At 45.2% G+C, this 23,380-nt stretch overlaps 1 protein-coding gene across 1 annotated transcript; it reads right to left on the bottom strand.

The window, feature by feature from the left end:
- Nucleotides 1-6,503: 6,503 nt before the first annotated feature.
- On the bottom strand, nt 6,504-23,231 carry BAG3 (BAG cochaperone 3). Its single transcript, XM_068198207.1, has 4 exons — nt 23,013-23,231; nt 11,439-11,789; nt 9,392-9,772; nt 6,504-7,813 (listed from the first exon to the last, which is right to left on the bottom strand). Exons 1-4 carry the CDS (start codon nt 23,181-23,183, stop codon nt 7,040-7,042), a joined length of 1,677 nt encoding a protein of 558 aa, XP_068054308.1. The 5' UTR covers nt 23,184-23,231; the 3' UTR covers nt 6,504-7,039.
- Nucleotides 23,232-23,380: the final 149 nt, after the last annotated feature.

The following is a 23,380-nucleotide window of genomic DNA, read 5'->3' as shown; positions in this document are numbered from 1 at the left end:
GAGGCCTCCATGGGTCCACCTTGGGCAGCACAAGAACCCAGCCAGGGCCACATCCAAGATGAACCCAAATGGTCCCAAAATGCACAACTGGTCACAGGGTCTCTCACTGTGATCAGCTCTGCTCCATTGGCACACTGGAGTTCATTGTCCCATTCCAGCTTTAGCCCATGCAGTCCCATCCTGCTTGTTTTTCTCTCTCCAGTCCAGCATTTCTGCTCCTGGGCTGAGATTTGGATCATTTGTCCTTGCTCCCCAGCTGGAGAAGGAATTGTTTTGTCTCCCTGCTCTGTGCAGAGAGCTCACCATCCCCTGATATGAAGACCAGACCCACACACTAAAGCAGCACAGAATGTGAAAAATAGAAAATCTAAAACCTGAAGCATCAAGACCCGTGCCCTGGCCCGGTTCTCTCATCAAATGACATCCTGAGAGGTGCCTCAGGTTCCTGTGCTGCACTGTGCCACAGCTGGATATATTCAATTCTGACTGCAATCCCAAAACAGGGATGTGCACACAGAGGGGCTGCTGGGTCACACCCTAAATCCCAGGCACGGGAGGAAGCAGAACTCAGCCATGCAGTTTCTCAGCTCTATCAAATCCATCTCCTCTAATTTCACAACCATGTCTGTTTCTTAATGTAGTCAAGCACCAACTATTCAAGGCAGGGATTCCCTCCACAGGTAATTGTATGTTATATAACAAGAGTTACGTGTCTAATTGTCACTGAGAGGGGAAAAAAAGGTATAACAATAATAATTGCTATGATTCCTGCCTTCTCCAGTAGTGCCTATTTTCCTTGAAGTAATCAGGGACTTGTTGCTAGGTAGTTATTATTAAAGGTACCTTAAATATTTTAATGTGTCTATGCCTGCTGTTTCTAGGCAGCAATATTTGTTTATGATATCGTTATCCAACCCTACCTTATATCCTTTATTCAGTGTAATCTAATACATCCATACAGTTAAACTTCAGTCCTGATGCTTTTATTTGCCTCAGAGTAGCATACTGAAGTAACTACTCTTTAGAATGAAAAGATACCTATGATGTACAAGATTTAATCTTTGTCAGGATGCTAGTTAACAGTCTTAGGAACTAAATGAAACAAACAAGGCCATTTAAAATTTGGTAGTGCTTCAGTGCACTTTCAGCACCAGCAGATGCTTCCATCTGCCATAGTGCAAATTTCCAAAGTTTTAAAGCAAATTGGATGATTTCACTCTTAGGTGGAGAGAAGCCCAATTTGGATTGAGTTACCTTGATCCTTGTGTTCATGCTTCCAGGCATGTTCCTTCTAAAAAGCTGGCTTTATACCGGGTATGCAGTCATGCAGAAACTTTGATAAACCTTTGAGATTATTGGCTCAAGGTCAAGATGACCTTTATTTGATGAGAGTGGTTAGAGTTGAACTCTCAGCACTTTTTTTGACCAAACTCTCTAAATTTTTAAGAGAAATCTTCACATGCTCTATCTTGCTCTTTTTTTCTAAGTGATAATAGTCAAAGGAAAGAAACATTTCATGGTTGTGGAAAGGCAGCTGGGGAGAGCAGGAATGGAGATGAGACAGGAGCTCATCATCAATTGTGACACGAGGGAAGGTCCTGGGGACAAAGTACTCACCAGCACCTACTGAAATGCCCAGCTAGGGATGTGTGTTATCATTTCATCAGTCCTTTGGAAGTAAAAATTGCTGCATGTGTGGCTTCTGGCCAAAACTGCTTTAGGTTTTCCTTGCTTTCATCTCATCCGGATTTAAATAAAATAGGAAAGCTCACACTGGGTTAAACATAATGGCTCTTACTAACAGATTTTACAATCAGAGCAGTGCACTTGGAGTGACAAGACAGAGTGCTGACAACTCCTATTCTTTGCCACAGATCAGTATGGGCTGCAGGAAAAAACCACATTATCTGCCTGCCAACCCTGTGGGAAACGCGCAAGGGAATTATTCCAGACACTGCTCATTTCTGCAAATGGAAGGAGTAGAGCTTTCCTGACAAGACAGAAATGGATGAGAACTCAAAGTTCACAAAATGATGAAAAGCAATAAATCAGGGCTTCAAGTAACCCATGTGGATGGTTTTGCAAATCTCATCTGTTCACTGTCAGAGGCTGCAGAAATGCAGTAAAAAACAGTCTAAGTTCCGTAACCCCATTGTTGCTAAATTCAGTGTATTTTTTTTACTGTTTTAAAACTCAGGTAACCCCCTATTTTAAAAATTTACTTTATATTTGTGAAGTCAGATAACAGCAGACATATCATCTATCCACTGAATAGATATAAGCGGTAATACTTCAAAAGTTTGTTACATTTTCTTGCCTGCTCACCTCATTCCTAACATAGGCACCATATTTCATTAGAAGTTAATTATTTTCATCTCTGTTCTATCTCCAGCCTTTTTACCAAGACTTCCAACAAGGTTATCCTTTAGTGCAAACCCTATCAGTGATCTCTGTGTTTGTTGTGGCACACGTCAGAGAACATTGCACAGTCCTTGAATAGATGTCAAAATTCTGAAACATGAAGTGCGTCCTTACAGATCAATGCCCTTTGGAATTTTCTGAAATATGTGTGGCAAATGTGCTTTTTTTCTTACAGTCAGAAATTTAATGTAAGATCTTCCACTTCTGCTTACCCTGCAATTTGCTGGTGTAGGGACATATGGAAGCTAAAGGCTGGCTGGACCTGTTCCTTCCTTTCATGCAAATTTCCAGCTTCTGGAGAGGAAATTCCAGCAGGAACAACTGAACCAGCCTCTTTATTCTTTTTATGTTGCCTATTCATAGATCCTGGAAAGGTGTTTGACTGAGAATTGGTGTGTTCCCCTGCCTTGTAACCAGCCTCTTGCCCATCTTAAAATAACTCCTGCTCTGGATTACAGGGGCTGGCATTCAGTTACATTGGTCTCTAGTGTCGCAGACCATCCAGGGTCCCTTAGTGGTTCACAGGCTCAGGGACTGATCCCCTGCACAATCCTATGGATGTGTTCTTTGGGCAGAGCTCAGCAACCCAAATGATCCAGTCTTAAAGGCTGCTTCTTTGTGCAAACAGGCCAATGGATCTCAGTGTCACCATTTATCTTTAAGGAAAAGATTTATCTTAAGAAAAAAATAGTTTAAACACACTCGTTCATTTGGCTCTCCTGCACCATTGCACATAAATAGGTGAAAGTGCCAGTAAAACCACTGCTTGCTAAATGCTAAAATGATCGTGTTCATATTTTATTAATGGCAGTACTATATCTATCCACAGAAGTTTGGCTTTGGAGTTTTAATATTTACAGTAAGGCCCCAGGAAATGGTATTTTGTATGGTTAACTTCTGGCTTCAATCTGTATTCCACAGCGAGTGCTGAGCTCAGATCAATTTTTCCTGAAGGCCTCCTTTACCCAAGTTGCCCAGAAGGGCTGGATTTGTTTCTGTCAGAAAACTGTTCTACTGCTGTCTTTTGTAACAAACCCGAAATTTTACGATTTTCAACTTTTACAGCACTAAGGTTTGTTTCTAAGACATCTGTATTTTATTTCTTGGACACAACAGAACCAAAAGCACAGAAATTATTGCCCATTACAGTCTAAGCCAATTTTTCCCCATGTTTGTGTACGTTTTATTTAATTTTGTGATATAGTGCCTTCTATTTGATTACCTGAGTATTTAAAAAGATGAAGACATGCACATTTGAGGAATGAAACTGAAAATGTAGCAAATTAAAACCTTCTCATAAGCATACCTTGACTGAGATTTGTCCTCTTCAGCAGCTGCGTGCCAGCCATCAGAAGCTATTTGTTTATTATAATTATTTTTAAAAGAGACATCCTCACTGAGGACAGTGGATCAGGGCTTTCCTCGACTTACCTTGACCTGAGGTGCAGAAGCAGAATCTGCCTCCACACACTGCTGTGCTGCTTTCCTGCCTCCTGGGTGGAGTGTGATTTGTGCCCCTTCCCTTCCCCACCTTGCCTGCAAACACAGCTGAGCCAACATCAAGCTGAAAGCAAAACAGATCCCAGATAAAGGGTTTGTTCCTCCCTCTGGAGAGGAACTGGACACCAATTCCTGTCCCACCCTGCTCCTGGGGGCAATGTAACTGCTGCCCCTTCCTCGGGGCATGGCATGGTTTGGCAGTCTGTAAATAAATAGTCAAAGTGCTATATTTACACGAAACACAATGCCTTGCTGCTGTGAGGGTTTAAATATAGAGAACAGGCCACTACTGGCATTTAAAATAGCACTAGCTGGACAAGATAGTGCAATCAGAAAATAGCCTAAGCTTTTACTGTGGTTCCATGTACAGGCTTTTCATATCCCTCCTGCTACTTCCAAATGAGCTGAATCAGTGCCTTTCACTGACAGGGGATCGTTTGCTTTTGAATAAATTGCATTGCTTGACATTTGTTCAATTTTTTGAAATAGCTACTGCAAATGCACCGTGTATTTGAAAACCTTGCATTCAACAGCACAGCTGCTGTTGTGCACAGCTGTATTTGAGAAGTAATGTAACAATTCTTATGGTTTTAAACTCCTAAGTGCTTTCTACCTGAGTTTCAAAGCCAAGTTTCCAGCTGTCACCCAGGGTCAAAACACAGAGCAGGTACCACCATCCTGCAGAAAGGCAAGAGAAGGAGGAATCCCCTTCCTCTCCTCTGCCAGCTCCACAGATTGTTGGTACCAAGTCAAGGCAGCAAACAGGCTCTGCACAGAGTAGGGCAGGAGCTCACAGGGAATGGGTGGGAATCTTCAGCTGCTTCCTCCTTGGCCACTCCCTCCTCCCAGCCCACATGCAGGATTTGTAGCTGTGCTGATGTGTCCAGACATATAAGCTGGACTGGGCGCAGTTCAGTCTTGAGCAAGAGAGGAAACAAAGAGGGACTATGACTCAGAGCACCAGTCTCCAGCTAGGCAGCTCCAGGGCAGCCAAATGTACTTTCCCTTATTAGGCCACATCATGAAACCTCACTTTGTTTTGAGTTGTACCTAATTCTGCAGTAGTACCACCAACTTTAAGAATCAACTTCAAAAGCAGCACTTGGCAGAGCACAGCTCTACCTCCAGCTTTGCTTCTTAAAAGAACCCCTTCAGTTGTAATTCAATTTGACTCCAGGTACTCTGACCAACACTGAATAATATAACATGAATCAGGCTCCATTAGCAGCAGATGACATGCATTAGAAATCCAGCACCTGTTTAGCTCCCTGTAAAAACTAGATTTTTAAGACTATAATCCTAATTTCCACTGTGCCACCTCAGTTAATGAGGTAGTTTTGATCTGGATTATTTTAGTGGTCTACTAGGAGAAACCATTAAAAGACAGGGCCTTATACCTCCCATAAACTTGGCTTAGAGAGCTCAGATCTAAAAATCCACAGCTGATTTTCCTCAATTTAAGTATTTTTGTTACATGATGTCAGATTTGTGTCCTCAGCTGAAATGTAACCCTGCACGAGCAATGTGCCGCTGAAGTGAGTTCATGCAGGAATTATGCAGGCAGCTGAACTTTCACACCTCTTCTTCTAGAATGCCTCAAATGCTGCTCCCAAAGCTGGAGCAGCCAAAAGGTTACAAGACATTGTGTATTCTCACACAGTGCTGCTGACTATGAAAATGAAACAAAAAGAAGCATCAACCTTCCACCTGCAACTACGTAGACAGTTCACAGCCAAAATGCTACACATATTGCAGTATAATTTACATGCTATACTGTTACTTTAAAAGCAAGAGTGACAGTTCTCAATGACCACTCTCAACCTGCCTCTTAAAAAGAAGAGATTTTCACATGGGCTTAAACCTTTTTTCAAATGCACTCTCATTATTCTAAGTGTAATTCAATTGCCTTGAGCAGATTTGCTTTGGCATTCATAAATTTGGGGTTCTATACTGCAAACATGCTATCAGGTGAAAGAAAATCTGCATTTGTAAAATTAACAAGTGTAACTTCTGGATTTCAGTTAGGACCCCTTCCTCCCCTGTACTGACTGTGCTGCTTTCACTTCACATGGGTGTAGCTGAAAAATGGTTTCTCTCTCTTGTTTAAGTGCAAATTGTTAATCTCTTTGAACAAAGCATTGCTTAAAACTGTTCACAAAGTGAGGAATCCTACTGACTCTGAATATAAAATGTATTTCTAAACATAAAAAAGTGTACTTCTGCATACAAAATTCTGTACTTGTTAATAAAACAATTGTGACTCTGCAGAAAAAGTTAAGATCTGGAAATTTCTGTAAGACAACCACAGATCTCAATGTTATGAACATTTCTGTTAAATGGTGACTTCCAGGGAGAGGGGGCAGAAATGCTCAGCCAAATTCCTTTCTCAATCCATAGATGTGACACAGCAACAACATCAGAAGGGAGGACACAAATAGAGAAAGGCATGTTTTGCCTTGATGAGAAAACAGCTGTCAGACTTCAACTATAATGCTGCACTAACAAATCTCTGTGTTCAGAAGAGTGTGTTTAAAACCAATTACTGCCTTTACAGTTCCAGCTTATAAAATCACAAGACTAAATTAGGCTTCCATATTATTTTATTTCCCTCTTAAAATATAGCATTGAAGTCCTGCACACATATAAATATCCCTACAGTTTCTTGCACACTTTCTATCCATCATTACTTAAAGTGCCCAACTGTGAACATTAAAAGTAAAAACTTTACTGTTAAGAGTGGCTATACTTGCAGGAGGACTGGTATTCTGACAATGCAGGCCACTGATTTTACAAAAATCACCTGCAAAAGAATACACCTTAAACAACACGCATCAATATTAACCCTGAAGTCATTTTTCTTTTCCATTCAGCTTATCTAAAAGCAATTAATGTACAGGGTTTATTTTTGAAACATGTCTTTTACATAGTGTAAGAATAAAGGATAAATGCATCACTTTCTTTCTAGCCCCCTCCTTTCCCCACAAAGTGTTTACTGTGTCCCAAGCTGCTATGTTGATTAAAACCAGTTGAAAAGAGCTCCGGAAATGCATGCAACTTAAAATTCACTTAAACACACTTTAAGTTATAAAGTCTGAGAGATTTTGATTTCAGCACATGGCTACGGTTCAGTTGGGTTATGGGATGTGTTTGTGGTGGTGGCCAGATTGGTAAACACTTCTTCCTTAGTTTCAGGCGGATGTCTTTCCATTTTGGTTTCCTCTTTAGCATTTTTATTACTGGTATCTCCCTTGCTCTTGACTTCCACAGGTTCAATCTCCATGATTTCCTGTGGTGGCTTAAGCTCTGGCAAATTTGGCTGAAGTCCATCAACTTGAACAGGTTCTGGGACATCTTCTGCTTTCTGTTCAAGTTTTTCCAAAATGGTCTGGACCTTCCTTACACCATCTCTCCTGGCCTGGCGCACATCCGCACGACCCTCAGGGTCCACTGAGTCTAGGGCTAGCAACTCTTTGGTCAAATACTCTTCAATCATCAAGTACTTTTTGTCAGTTTTCTTGCCTTCAAAGGAGTTGACTGCCTGCTCAAGCATTTGTACTTTCTCCAGAATTGCTTCCACTTTCAAAACACCAGGATGCTTTTGAGGTTCTCCTGTTTCCATCGTCTTCGGCGGCGCCGCTTCTTCAGGAGGAGGCCTTTCCTGGGGAGGAGCAGCCTTAGCAGGGGAAGAAGCCTTTTTATCAGCTTTCTCTGCCATGGCTGGAGGCTTCTGGGGTTGTGGTTTAGGATCTGGTTCTTGGTGGGTGACCTGGATTGGGATATATGTGGAGGGTGCCTCTGTTTCGGGTGGTGGGGCTGCCTTGTTGTCAGGCTTGACTTCAGGAGGAGGGGCTGGTCTTGGTGGCTCCTGAGCTGGGACTTGTTGCTGAGAAACCTGGTAAGCAAGGCAAGTTTTGTCTTGAGACACAACGCTCCTTATTTCCCTCTAAAGAGCAAGTAACCTAACATCTAATTTTCTGTACTCCTAGCAGTGCAATTTCACACACACAAGATGTTTAATTTTCCCTGAGCATTGCTGAATTTTACTGTTTTAAACTGAAAAATAGCACTGTGCTGAACAGTTATTATAGTCACCAATCAACTCTCTCAAACATTAAATTTCAAGCCACCAAATCCTGCCCATGCTCAATAAAATTAGCCCCATAAGCAGGTTTAAAAGACAGGACCTTTGAGAAAAGCCTTCACCTAGCTTAAGTCAGTGAGATTTCTTGCTGAAGAATGATTTCATCCCCTTTCACTAATTAAGGGCTCATCTTTCTTGAAAAGCCAACTACTTTGCTGAGTTTTAATCACACTTAGGGCTATTCTCATCCTATTCCTGTTTTCAGGACATTCTTTTTTTGGTTAGTGCTTATTTTTAACCTTTAACCTATTTACATGCAGAGGTTACTGTGTCAATCTTATTACACTGTAGTGATTAGAGACTATCCTTGGGATTACTCCACTTTTAAATCACCAAATCAGAAATCTCTTGAGATTAGTTTTGAAATCATAGCAGAAAACTGAAATTTATGAGATCTGCATTTTCCTCCCCCTGATACCCCCTTTACTTACTCTGGCACATAAACAGTTGTTTTGAAAAATACCAAATCCAGCTCTCATGGATTTAAATGGCTGGAGTAAAACACCTGTATTTTATTTAAAACAAGTACATCAATGGCCTACACTGAGAATCTGTTACTGCTTTACCTGGTAAACATAAAATTTGCTTAGGGAGCACAAACTCTCACCCACAAAAATAAATTAGCACTGACCTAGAATATGCCATTAAATCTTGAGTCTTCCTTGCTTTGTCCTAGCCTGGGTTTTCAAAACTATTAACCTAATTCTGCTCCTGTCATTTTTAATGTGAAAAATCTCCAGAGAGGCAATCAAGGCTTGTTTCTGTACATACCCCCTTCCACACACTCACAGTTGTCTAATTCCCAGTAGCCTTTTAATGTAGTTTTAGTAAGAATTCTAACATGGAAAAAATGTTCAATGAGCAGCAGGTTCTATGACCAAGAACATGCTTCAAGTCACAAGAATAAAAAGCTCTGGATTTTGCTTATCCTCTTTCTTCACAGCAAAAATTACTTTGTGCATCTGATGCTATCCCCTAAATGGTTCTGAGACATCAGTGAAGTATATTTACATAGATGTCACAAATCCCACAGACCTGGTTTTCGTCTCATAAACATAATGCAACATCAGTGACCTCAGTGTAATTACACCAAATTATACTCTGACAAGAGAAGATTAAATCGTGTGTTAAATCATGTTTCAGTGATCCACAACAGTCCTGACATGTGGAAAGGCAACTTGCTGCTTATCTCAGGATCTCCCAGTCTGTTTAAATCCAGCAGTGGAGACTGCTTTAGGTGCTCTCATGTATGTGTTAGTACAAGCTCATTTTACAGCTCTAGCCACGCTCAGGTCCCTGGCAGGTAAATCACTTCCCCATTCTACATACCTGGGGTCTGTCTACTACTGTCTGCACTCGGATGGGAGCTGGGGGCTGCATCTGGGTGCTCACTCTGGCCGGGGAACTCTCCCGACTGGAGGAGCCTCTCTGAGCCACTCGGAACGGAGACTGCGCTCGCGCCGCCTTGGGCTCCCGCTCCTCCGGCTGGATTTTGTGGAACACCGGCTGGTGGGCTTGGAACTCGCTCTGCTGGGCAGGGTAGTGGGTCTTCTGTGCCTGGTGGTAGGCTTGTGCTGGCTGACGTGGCATATTTTCATGGATCACGGGGATTGGAATATAACCGCGAGGAAGCTGATGGCTCCCCGCGTTGGGTCTGCCAGAGGTCTGAGGGGAAACTGTTGGAGGGTCAGATGCTCCAGGAGGTTGAGGCTGTCATGAAAACAAAAATCCATTATTAGATGTTAACCATCGTGTGTTCACAATACTTTTCATTTCTAAAGAGAAAAGGGAGCAATCATCATAGAAACCAAACTCAAGTTTCCGGCATGCAAGGACTCCATTTCCCTGGTTTTTTGGCCAAGAGCCTCACTAGACAAACCACGTAAGTTGTGAGAGCATCATTATAACAATCAGGAACCTGAGCTACAGCATTCCCAGCCCTGAAATGAGCAGGGAGTGGATGCTCAGTCAGAATGTTTGCTGCTTTTGCATGGCTGTTCCTGTCTAAACCTGTTAAATTTGAGGTAAACTAAGCAAACAAATTACGTGCTGGAGACAAGCCCAAACCCCTAAGAGCACACAGCGCTGACTTCTGATCCTGGCCACACAAACACATTTTGTATGTTTTGTTGGCGTTTTTTAGAGCATATCATTAATTTGTTGATGCAGATATGGCTAATTCCCCTTTGCCCCCTCTCCTGGAAAAGGCCAGACTGGAGCTGCAAGAGGAGAGTGCAGGCAAGGCAGGAGAGATGGAGAACAAGACCCCTCTTCTGGTGCTGATGAACTGCTCAGCTGCCCACGGAACAGCAGGAACCTTGGAAAAATAAATGGTTTGCATTACAGCACCCATCAGTGGCACTACTGGTGGCACTGCTGATGTCTCCAACACAGGCTCTGGTCACTTGGCAGCCACACTGCACTGCCTGAGCGTGTAACAGCAAGTTCTGAGGCCCTCTCTCCCTGGTTATCTCCATTAAATGGCACAGAAGACACATTCCTAAAGCCACTCTGCAGACAGGGCAAAGCTGTACACAGCTGGGAGAAGGAAAAGCTGAGCTTGTTGTCTTAGACAGGCATGGTTAGTCAAGACAGCTGAGAAACCTGCCAACAGGATTTTAATTACATTCTTCAAACTCCAAATGGGTTTCAGAGAAGATGCCACCACTGTTGAATTACAGACTTGATATGTTTTCAGCTTGGTGAAGGCTGAGTTTCCTGCTCATCTTACTTTGAATAAAAATGAGGCTTATATTTCCATCTACTACTAGAATACCAATTTGCTAATTCTCTACAGAGAGCAGGCCAAAAATCCCATCTTCTGAAACACAAAACAAGCAGGGTGACACTTTTTCAAAGAATTTCATATTCTGAAAATATTTTCACATGCCACTGGACAAAAATATTTTACAACTCACTTCTAAATCTGTATATATGTAAATCCATTTCATACAACTGAAATTTGCAATTAGGAAGCAAAGATCCTCTGAAGTGGCCTGGGCTGCTAGCTGACTGGACACTTGTCTCTCCCACTTTGTTCTCTCAGTTTGACTCACGGTGCAGAACCCAAGAGGCTTGTCTGCATTCTCCACTTGTGGGGGAACGTGTGCAAACCCTAAAAAAGCCCTCCCCTGCCACAGGGCTTGCTCAGCTCTGAGTTCATCTCTGCAGAATCATTCCAGAACAGAAGCGGGTGACGCTAGAAAAAGCCCATACATATTCATGCTGCCGTGACTGTGCACTTTCGGTACCCTGCAAGTGTTGGGAAAAACACAGTCCTGTGGCGAGCTGGGCTTCCTAAGCTCCCCGTGTGACATTCAGGCCATAAGTGCTGCAAAGACCGCTGCAAGCGGAGCCCAGCGCCGCTGACGCTCACCTCGGGTCCGTGCGTGGCCGGCGCCGCCGCAGCTGCCGGTGTCTGTCCACATTGTTTATCGGCCGCCGCGGCCTCCGCCGGCCCCCTCGCCGGCGACTCGGGGCCACCATAGCCCCCCCTGAGGGGTGCCTGAGCCTGGCCCGGGGCGGGCACGGCCTCTGTCTTGTACCTCTGCAGCCCTGGCTGCGGGGAGGAGAAGCAGGGGTGCTGCTGCCGGCCGTCGATGCCCTCGTGGATGACGGGGATGGGGATGTAGCCCGCCCGCAGCTTGGGGTAGCCCACGTGTCCTTCTCGGGCTGCCGGCTGCTTGGGGCTGTCGCGAGATGGGCCATTCGCTGAGGACTGGCCTTCCTGCAAGGGAGAACAGCACAGAAAACAGCTTGTTGGTAGCTCAGTAAGCGTGGTAAGAGAAAGCTGCCCTAAAGGTCTGTCCGAAAAGCAGCATCAGATGTGTATGAGGAGCTCAGAGCCTCTCAGGCCGGTGCAGGGCAGCCAACAGCAGGTGCCAACACTGCAGGAAAGGGGAGGAAGCTAAAAAATCTGCTTATGTGTCGGGCTTCTCAAAAGCATTCACTTCTTTGAAACACCTGCCTAATTCCACCTGGATTTCTTATTTATCATCACTAGCACTTAGCCACCAGCCCAGCCGCTTCAGAGGGAGCTCATCCAATTCAAACAAGTACTGATGGGACCAAAGGCATTTCCTCAGCACCTCTCAGAACACATCTGAAAAGACACTTGCAAAGAAGGCTAATCCCAACAGAGGCACAGATTTTGTTGGTATCATTCTCCCCACTGGCTGTTTGAAGAGATACTGACGCTGCACACTGAAAATGTATTCACTTCCAGCTAAGGACGATCTGGTTCAGCAAATATTGAGGGAGAGAGAAAGGGAAGACAGGGTATCTTAAAGAGGAAAACACTGAAAAGCAAGATTTAAAAATCCCTGTGCTGTCTTGAGAAGACTCACTGGACAATGTCAAAGCTCTGGCAAGGGTGGAAGTGGTTCATACTAAGAGCCCTCACAAGTCCTCTAGTAAGTTCTTCCTGCATCGGTCATTCTATTTTGAGACCCTGTGAGGGCCAAGTTCCAGATGTATCTCTAAGTCAGATCATATAACAAGCACCTCTGTCATTCAGAGGGTAATGTCATTATTCAGTAAGAGGAGAATTTAATAAGGGGACATATGGTGCAAGTGTTGGAAACCCTATTTTTAAAGGGGTGTTTAAGCTGCAAAAATATTTCATGTTGCTCCTGTACACATTAACATACTAATTCAACAGGAATTCACTATTTTACCAACCAGATTATCAGTGTTCTTCCTATACAATAGTATCACCTTAAAAAGTGATTTCTGAGAACTCCTCTGAGCAATAAAACCGCAGAGAATAGAGGCTGTTATTTATGTAAACTAATGAAGACAAAAAACACTGAAAGGAACAAGTTCAAATCTGAGCCCCACTGTTCCATTTCCTTTTACTCATTTAAAAAACAAAAAAAAAAACCTCCACAAAGGAAGGATTCTAGAAGAGGCACAGAGGAGAGCCAGGCCTAGAAAGTTCGCAGAGAGAAGCAGTGTGAAGTTGGCTTTCCCAGCCGCAGAACAAGGATGATCTCATGCCAACGTCTGCACCGGGATCCACGGATGAGTCATTTTAAATTCGCCCTACCAGGAAACCACATTCCTCTGCTGCACACGGGCTGTCAGGGACCTTCAGAACCCCACACGCCAACAACACTCGCTCTTTCACCTTCCACCACCAGCACAACCCTGGCCCCGCAGCTCTGCCGCGATCCGGAGGGACGCGGTGTTACGCCAGCGAACTGCATTTGCCGGAAAATAAAAAAAATAAATCTGAGGTGTGCTCAGCTGACAACAATGTGAGGCCGTGCTGGAGCCAAGCGTGTGTCAGAGCCCGGGCTGGGAGGGGAGCCGATGATTCCCAGCGGGAAGCAGCACCTTGGTGCTGCGCTGACTGCGGGCATTCTGCGAGCGCCAGCTGCTCGCCAGTGTCCCCGCCGCAGTAACCCGAGCAGCCACCCCACCTACAGCCATGGCTCCCACCGCTATAAAAAGGAGATTCCCTCACTTCCAGCGGCTCTGCGGGAAGGGTTTAGGAGCTGGGTGGACCTGCAGCAGCTACAGGTGCTCTGGCATGAGAAGGTGGTGGCAGCCAAAGCTGCTCCGCCCCACCTGAGGAGGGGGAGAACAGAACTGCCCAAAAGGAGTAGCTGTTTTGGGGTCTGCATTGTTGATGGCTCCATTTGGGGAGAAGATCTCCAGTTTTCTGGAGTGCCCCACAATGATTAATCATTCAACATGGACAGTGTCCCACTCCCTCCATGAACCCCCCAAAGAGTCCAGCCATGGGCTTCACCTCCCTTGTCTTCATGTTCAGACCCATGGGGCTGCCCTTGTTTTGAACCTTCTCAGCAATCTGGGAAATCTGCCACTGCAACTTAAGCCCTGCTAGGAAATACAAAAGAGGCAGCCCCAAAACCAAAGCATAAATCAGGTTGGACTGCTTTTTCAAAGCATCCAGTTTATAAGTTAAGTAAAGTTTCTGTCAATACTTAAGGGGTTTTTGTTTCATTTTTTTCTATTTATTTAAATAGACTATCCTCCCATGATTTCTCACATATTCTTACAGCTTCAGACAACCTGTGCTGCTCCTGTGGAAAGTTAGTTAGTATTGCTCCTTTGTTGCAGGCTTTTTTCCGCTGTAGTCAGGTCTAACCACAGAGGCCTCAACTGTGCAGTCATACTGGAACAGCCCTTGGTAAAAAAACAAATGCAGTGTCCTTGTTTTTCCCACCATCAGTGGCTCCGAGGCACAGATCAGGTTTAGGAAAGGTGCTCTTGTCACAACTGGACTTCCTGACCTACACTGTCCCCTTCAACACCTAACTGATACTTAACTCTGCAAACAGTTGCCAACATTTTCCTGTTTGTATCACCGCATCTTGAACATTCTTTCTTCCCTGTTTCTTTTCTTCCCACCGTGGTACAATCACAAACAGGGACAATCCAGGTATTCTGAGAGTCCCATCACAGGGGAATGACATCCCCGGTTTGGGGAGATGCTGCCAGTGGTTTGGGTCTGTATTTAGTGAGAATCTGACACAGCAGCGAGTGCGTGCAGATCCCAATGTCCCTGTCTCCAAACTTCTGGCCAAAGCATTCTGTTCTGCGCAGGAGAGCCTGTGTTTCCAGCCTGGGCAAACAGGTTCTGGAAGAGTTCAGAAAAAGCTCAGGTGTGCCTGGGGACACTGTGCCAATGGGGAGGAATGGAATCAAGCTCTGGAAAAGTCACCTTCACACTACATTAAAGAAATTCACAGATTCCTTCCCTAATGCTTTAATTCCACAGAACAGCCAGCACAACAAAAAGTAGCTCTTTTTTTTGTTTTATTTGCCTTCTATCACATAAGTCATTGCTTGTTACATTTAACAAACCTGTTACCTGAAAGAAGTCCAGTCACATTTAATTCAAATCTGCACAAAGAATGACCAACAAATGAATGACAAGTCTTAGTCCATCATCCTTCCTGGTTTAAATACACAAAACCAGGAACCAAACTCAGGTTTCTGCATTAAAACAAACTAAAGCAAATTTCTCCTGCCCTCATCTAAGGAAATAAGACGTTCCTTAAAATTGAGAATAGCTACAAGTAGCACAGAATCAACTAATTTTCAGTAAGTACCAGGACTATCAGCAATCCCAGCTGTGATCACACACTCAATTTACCTTGAAGGGAGAGAATCCCTCAAAAGGAGGGAGCACAAAAATGCAAAAACTGCTTTGAGCAGCTCAGAAATTTTCACGACAGTTCCAATTGACATTTCAGGTAGCCTGAAATACACACAACTCAAACCTGATCCAGCACTTCAGGAGATGCTGAGGTAAGCCATCACATCCAGGCAAATGAGAGGTTTGGCCCAGCTGCAGGAGGGACAGTGGTGCTGAAGATCTGCTCAGGAGCAGGGACAGTGCTCACAGCTCTCGGGACCAGCGTTTCTGTTGTGAGGCCATCACCAGGATAAATAAAGGTGCAGCCAGCACGAGTTGTGCAACTGGAAAAAACACTTCATCCCCCCACATCCTACTGCTGGCTTCCAGTGGGAAGGGCACTGTCAGGACTGACACTAAAATCCTCCAACTTGCTCCCATTTATAAATGACTTGAAGCCATGAGCCACTGGAATTAGAGAAGTGACAGCAAGAGCAAAAGCACAACCTTGCACCAGGGTTCCCAGCAGAGCTGTACTATCTAGAGTGGACAATGGGTAACTCCTAGTGTGCCCCAAGTCTGCTCAAGTGTTATTCCAGACCCAAACACAGAAACCTGCAGATTCAGTCACTGCTGATGCCAGCAAATTGCCACTGGAGTTTTCCAAGACAGCCCTACTGTTCAAATTAAATTTGTCAAAATATTCTGTATTCACGTAAAATGACTTGAATAGTTGTATCAAATTCAGAATCTCCCTTTTGAGACACCTTACATAATACATTTGTCATTCTTCCAATACTGAAAAAGTCTACAGAATAAAGTCTAAAAACCTCCTTTGCTGCCATTGCACTCCTGCATTTTTCTTAATCTGTACTGATGTTATTTGCAGTACAGTCAAATCAGTCTCTAAAGCACATGTTATTCATACCTGTAGCACCCCTGCAGCTCTTGCAGAGCAGCAGTGCAAGTATTTAAATTGCACCAATTTTGTAAATATTATCTTGCAAGGGGAAAACAAAATTTAACAACACTGCCAAGAGATTAAACAACTTCTCAGTATGCAAACAGATGGTCCACTGACTCCAGTGTCGTTCTGAACTTGTAAGCTGCTGCTACAGAGTACCATGCAAACAATTATTCTGGTTGCTCAAATGACTGAGAAATTACCAGTACCTGACAAAACCTTACTTGAGAACACACCTTTCATAACATTAAGCCCAAATCCCATCTATTGAGGAAGAAGGGAATAGCATGATTCTGTTCTTTCACCATCAAATACAGCAATATAACCAAAATGAGTGACATAGCAAGCAAGTTTCATTCACACACTTGCTCAAACCTGTATTTTACCAGAAATTGCTACAAATAAAAAAAAGCCAGTGGTACCCATTATTCAAATTAAGAATGAAGTAGCTATTCTATTTATTAAAGAAAATACAGCTTATGTCATAGAAAGGCAAAACTTTAACCATTGGAGTTAGATTCCACATCCACTTGTACTTTACTTCTGGCCAGACCTTCTTTTCTTCTTTGTTGCATGAACTACAGAAGTACTAACCAACCTTTGCTACCAATAGAAATCAACATATCCCAAGTATTTCTCAGAAGCTCCTCATGGCTGCTGTGTGTTTGAACACATGGACAGCACAACATCAGCATGAGCTGGGTTTTAGGAACACTTCCCAGAGAACTACACGACTTGCAGGGTACCCAGTGATTTACGCTCAGTGCTGACTCCAAACTTCTTACAGCCCTGCCTCAGCTGCTGCAGACATTTGCATTCTCACCCTTTTACTCACAATTTGTGCTTAAATATATAGACTGAGCACATAGGCATTTGAGCAAGATATCATTAGCTAATGACTGAAGGGAACCATGAATATGCTTAGTTGCATGAGCTGTCTCAGTAGGACTTCGTGTCAGTCGCATCATGTAACCCAATTACAGGCCAAGCTGCTTTTGATGTTCTACTTGCTGAATGCTGAGTTTTATTTCCCAACATACACATGTGTAGGCAAACAGGCCTTTTGTTCTCTCTTGTAATTATCAAATTGTATTATACAAGCATTACATTAACATTTGCTCTAACCGATGCCATTAGAAATAAATAAACACCATTAAAAACTGAAGGAGAAAACTAATCCTAAGCTCTTCAGAACAGGGAGCCTTAATGGAGCAAATATGTTGGCTATCTTGCAGCTCAATCTTGTTCCAGGAACAAAACCTGTCCTCTTTTAATCACTAGGAAAATTCTTTCTTCAGCTGAAATGCCTTGGTGCAGACATGACAACACCTGCCCTGTGTGCCCATGAGTGGAAGTTGGCACTGAAAGCACCCAATGGGCCAAACTGAACATGTCTGAGAAAGAAACAATGAGTGCTCTTAGCTGGGATCACCACCCACCCCACCAGCTTTAGTGGATGGAGTTAGAGAAAAGCCCTTCAGAGTGCGAACGAACATCCTTGCCAAGGGGGGTGAGAATGACACTTTATTCAGTTACTTCTGTTCACTGCCTCATTACCTAAGAAGCAGGTGGTCAAACTGTTGCTTTCCTCTTAGTTATGACCCAGCAACCTGAAATACATCAGAAAGCACAAGCCTCAAAAATTAGCAAAACGATGCCTCATTAAAAAAAAGGAGAATAAGCAGTTCATGGTTGAAGAGTGGACTGTGAATTTCAGTTTATAGTGAGGCTTCACATTTTCATCTAAAATTTAGTTTTGTACACAGCAGTTTTCTGACTTCACTTCCTTAAAGAGCAATTTTCCAACACTATAAAAGCACTTGTACATTGCACCTCTTTTATTAACTATAAGGCTTTGCCATCAGCCATAAAAAGCACACTTTTGTGCTACCCAGCCTACTGGGTAATGTCAGATAAGTCTCTTCTCCACCCCATGCCTGATTTTCATGTCTGTAAAACCAAGAAGGAAAAATAAAAATAATCAAACTAACAGCTTCTGCAACATATTTAAGACACAGCATTTCTTTTTGCCTGTAATTAAGTAATGTGATCTGCGAGAACAAGCCATTTCTTCTAATTTACATTTACCTTTACCTTGGCATGAAGGGAGACCACAGCTTACCTATAGGGTGATACTGTCTGCACACCCCAAGGTATAATGGATTGTTACCTGGCCTTATCATGGTTCAAGTGGGAACAATTCTATTTCTGCCACATAGTCATGGAAAAGTTCTGCCTGTGCATACAAGTGTTAAAAATACAGTTCCTATCTAAGAATGCTGCCACCTGGCACAAGTATTCTTCCTTTGTCCTTTAGGTAAGGGGCACACGGTGCCTCTGTGTAGGAGTTACACAGAACCCTGCAACACCTTCTCTGCTTTTCCTCTTGCATTATCTCCAGTATCATTTCCTCCCGTTCCTGTCTCTTGTTTCCGATTAGCCCCACCCCTTGTTTTCAGGTTAATTGATATGTCAGTAAGTTAACTCCCTGCTCACCATGTTCTGACAGGTGACAGCTTAAATAAACTACACCAAGCAGCTGCGGGGAATCTGGGCAAAGCCAGGACACAACCCTCCAAAAAATCCCCTACTGATAATTTTACCACTCCTACCTATTAAGCCTTTTCTGTACAGTACCTTTTTAATCCAGTAACTAATTTATTGGCCTGACAGAATGCACATCAGCATTAGGAATGTAGAAACACTGCAGGTGGAAGAAACCTTAAATGTTACTAAGCTGACCTCACACTCCCTTCCCCTGAGGAGAATCACTGTGAGAGGTGCAGCTTCAGAGAGGCTGTTCTGACCTCTCAGTGCAATTTCTAATTTGGTCTACCAAGGATTTTTCAGTCAACTTGACCACAAGAAGTCAGTGCTCAAAAATAAGCCCTCTGCTAAAGAGATGTGAATTGAGTGACTTCAGACTTATTTGGGGAAGCAGAGAGAAAAGAGATGCAACAGCCATGAAGGGAGAGGATGGAAACTTAGGTGTAGTCAGTTGTTCCCCAGTGAAGCATCAGCAGCAGGGTGAGATGGCTTCTTCTTCCTTTGTTTAGCCTGTGCAGTCATTGCTGCAGCCAATACTTATCATAGATCACTTTTATGGCTGCTCCCTGACTCGTGCCTGGCTGCTGCAGCTTTTATCTCAAACCCAAGGCACCAGTGAGCTATTGATCACTCCAAAATCCATCAGTGAAGCTCAGCACAGTCAATTCCTTTGATTTATTTTCAGCTGCATTATTTCCCAGGGGGTTTACTGCTTGTGGGAACAAAACATAGAAGGGGCATTGATAACTACCTATACAAACTTTCTTTGTTTTCTTCTTTAAATGCAATCTATTTTTATTGACACTTTGGGGAACACCACCAAGTTAACAATTTAATGTCATGAGACAATCCTGCAGAGCTGTGATATCCTAAGTTAGCACAGAAAAAAACTACAACAAATAAACATAGGAAATGAGTAATTCTATCAAAAAAAGAGGAAAAGTGACACTGCTAAGAAACACATTTTTTACTAGACATAAATACATCTTCACAGTATTGATTGTACCTTACTCCTTAAATATCTTACTGTTAACTAATCAGACCCTTGAAAGAAAATCATTAGTCTACCAAGAAGCTTCATTAATAAATATTTTTCTGTCATTTGCAAAGTCATCCCTTATTTCTCACTGAAACAACATGAGATTTTTCCCTTTTTCTCATGAAGAGCCATCCATCCTTATGCTGCTATGATTTCTTACACATAACAGAAACAAACATGCAGAAGAATACCCATCCTTCATGTCAGTAAAAAAAAAAAGTCAGACTGAATGGGGAAATAACCAAGAGCCATCTGAATTCACAAATGCACCTAAAATACAGAGTTAAATGCAAACTCAAGATCCGGTTTCATTGCTTTCAAATGGCTTTGACATGGGTTACAATTTCAAAAGAGCCACTTCAACTTTTACCCGATTATGTATCTGGCACAGATTCCTGCAGTCAGCATGGCTACACTGATGTTAAGCCTAGGGTAAGTGAGAAGGCCAAGATCAAGCACTTGGGAACAACAGGACTTTGTTATGACACTGTCTCAGCTATATTCTTACCTAGCTAGAAATGCTCAGTTAGCCCTAGATCTGTGCTCCAGTCATTGTCCACTTAGAGTGCAATACCTCATTTCATTGCCTAATCTTTTCAGAAAGGGAACAAACATTCACAGACAGAATATTGGCGGGTATAGTGCAAGACCACCTCAAAGGTGGTAAAAAAAATTCTAATTTCACTGTCCTATTTCAGTGAAAGCAATGCAGTGATGGAGTCAGCACAAGTTTGATCTTTGTATCATCATTCTTGAAAAGGTGCACGAAGTCTGACACATGCAGTCAGCTTTTGTGATTCTCAGATCACTTCTAAAAGCCCCAAGTTCTCATTTGAGCTAGGCTGAGAATAATGAAGGAAATCAGAAAGCTCTCCCCATCAAATCTGGTTTTTTTGCTTTCATCTGCAGTTATGTCCTTCCTACCTGTTTATGTATTAACAGAAGTCTGGCATCTTCAAAAATCCTTGTTGGATTTGAAAGTCAATGTCAATGGGTAATTTGCCTGCCTTGGCATTGCCCAGCTAAGAGAATATTTACAAAAAGACATATTTCCCTTGGGCCTGATTCTAAGATTCTTTTGCTAACTAGTACCTGTCCTTGTGAATACACTGGCACTCAACAAACTGATGATTTCAGCAGCTGTCCACGAATTCCAGCAGACGCATTTAACTCGTGGCTCTGATAAATGGCTGTGTGACAGCAGTTACACAGAACTTCTACCACCACAAACTGGAAGAATTTTTTTAGCTAGGAACTCCCAAAAAACAACAGCTAATCTCTAGAGGCACTTCTGCCTCCCAGTGAACAAACCCAAAGCACACGACCCTGCTTACAGCCAGGAGTAACAGATTTTCCTGTTTGGAAAAGAGTGTGTCCCACAAAAGCTGTTCAAAAGCAAATACAGCTTTTTGTACCTGTGACAGCCCTTGCAATTGGCAGAAGAGGCACTTCTCATCACCACAGATTTCACACGAGATAGGGGTGAAAATTTGTTTTGTTTCAGGCACCCACTCAAGCAGAGGGCTGATCCACCAGACAGCTTCCAACTCTCTTCACACAATTATTGAAAGCAGCTTGAATCTGACTATTCTGTTAAATGGGTTAGTCTCAAGTGGTATTCCTGGAACAAAACCCTTCAGTAAACAGCACACTTTTCTTTTCAAGTACATTCTATGGTTATAAAAACCACACTATTTTTATTTTTACTACCATAACAGCGAGTGTTAGCAGGTGCCTCCAAAAAGGAGAGAAAACACTTTTTCCTATGCTAGTCTCAATATTCTTATTTTCAAATTACATTTTTCTAAGACCTCTGTGTATTATTACTATAAATTATTTATAGACCAAACGAACTAGCACTTAGAGAGCTGCAAAGGGAGTTAATTTGTGATAGAGAAATACGTCCCTTCCTTTCCGAGGCCAGCTGCTCTCACACCGAGCTTTCAGTCACGGTCTGCGCTCGCAAACCGGGCAATTACTATTTTAAGAAACGGTAAGTTCATAAAATAATTAACACTTCTTGTGCGCGCTGCTCCTCACGTTGTACGGGAGGCAAGGGGACAAAAACTTTCAACAGAGGTCCGGCGCATTCCCCGCTGCTGCGCGGACCCAGAGCCCCGAGCCCGCGGCCCCCCGCTCCACCGGGGCCGCCCCGCAGCCCCGAGCCCGCGGCCCCCCGCTCCACCGGGGCCGCCCCGCAGCCCCGAGCCCGCGGCACCCCGCTCCACCGGGGCTCCCGCAGCCCCGAGCCCGCGGCCCCCCGCAGCCCCGAGCCCGCGGCCCCCCGCTCCACCGGGGCCGCCCCGCAGCCCCGAGCCCGCGGCCCCCCCCGCTCCACCGGGGCCGCCCCGCAGCCCCGAGCCCGCGGCCCCCCGCTCCACCGGGGCCGCCCCGCAGCCCCGAGCCCGCGGCCCCCCGCTCCACCGGGGCCGCCCCGCAGCCCCGAGCCCGCGGCCCCCCGCTCCACCGGGGCCGCCCCGCAGCAGCCGCTGCTCCCGGCGCGGCCCTTCCCCGGCGGAGCCGGCCCCGGCCTCCGGTCCAGCCCCGCGGAGCTCCGTGCCCGGGACGTGCCCGAGCCCCCGGCCGGGAGGGACGCCCCCGGAGCGCGGCGGAGCCGGGCAGCCCGGCGCGCCCGGGGTTACGCGATGCTCCGCGCAGAGAAGCGCGCCGAGACCCCGGGGAATCGCTTTCCCACCAGGCAAATCCTGCTTGACTCAAGTTTCCAGCACTTTCTGCCCACAGCCGCCGCGCTGCTGGGTCAGAGGGCTGTATTCCCCCAAGGAACGGGCCGTATTCCCCCAAGGCCGGAGAAGCTGACCCGAAAGGGTCATTCCGCAGGGCCCCGGCCGCTCTCCCCTCCGCGCCTCTCTTCCATGGACATATTTGGACTGAGATGCGGCTTTTCCCCGAGCGTGCTTCGGAACAAAACCGGAGCGGCAGCTGCCGGCGGAGTTTGGGACCAGGGAAAAGAAAACGGGGAAAGAAAAAAGAAGTTGGAACCCGAGCCGGATCTCGCCTTTTTTAAAGGCGTCCAGCGTTCGGACAGCTCACAGCTGAAAAATAAATCAGGTTCGCCTCTCCCCTGGCAGGCCGGGCGGACTTAACCAACTTTAAATAAACACTACAGGGCCGAGGTATCAAATGATTGAATGCACAAAAAAAGGGACTGCAGTGCGTCAGAGACAAAAGGCAGCTCCTGCCCTCACTGCACCGCCACGCGCGGGGGGAGCGCGGCCCCCGGCCCCCCTCGCCCCGCCGGGACACCCGGCCCGGGCACCCCCGCCCGCCCTACCTGCGGCGCTGCCCGCAGGCGCGGGTCGCTCCAGGTCGTGGTGCGGCTGTTGTGATCCACGAAGAAGGGCCAGCCGGTCTGCGGGTCGATCTTGATCTCCCAGCCGGGGGGCAGCGGCTCGGCGCTGCCCTCCATCTGCGGCGGCGGCGGGCTCTGCGCGGCAGCACTCATGGCGGGGCAGTGCCCGGGGGCCGCGCCGGCCGCTTTATCCGCCGCGGGCCGGGGGGCGGGGGCGCGGGGCTGGAACTGTCTGGAAACGCCGGCGCGGGAGGCGCCGGCGGGGGAGGGACGAGGGGCGGGACGCGGAGGAGGAGGGCGGGGGACGGTGGAGGAGCCGCCGGCTGGAAACTTCTGGCTGTGTCCAGCGC

Source organism: Anomalospiza imberbis, chromosome 8 (assembly GCF_031753505.1).
Source record: "Anomalospiza imberbis isolate Cuckoo-Finch-1a 21T00152 chromosome 8, ASM3175350v1, whole genome shotgun sequence".
NCBI lineage: Eukaryota > Metazoa > Chordata > Aves > Passeriformes > Viduidae > Anomalospiza > Anomalospiza imberbis.
Note: the sequence above shows the minus strand (reverse complement) of the source record. Positions and strands in the feature narration are given on the sequence as shown.

Coding starts and splice junctions, on each gene's coding strand:
- BAG3 (XM_068198207.1), bottom strand. CDS start 23,183: ATGAGTGCTGCCGCGCAGAGCCCGCCGCCGCCGCAGATGGAGGGCAGC. Junction 11,790..23,012: donor GCCTGCGGGCAGCGCCGCAG/GTAGGGCGGGCG, acceptor TCTCCCTTGCAG/GAAGGCCAGTCCTCAGCGAA. Junction 7,814..9,391: donor CAGTAGTAGACAGACCCCAG/GTATGTAGAATG, acceptor CTTGCTTACCAG/GTTTCTCAGCAACAAGTCCC.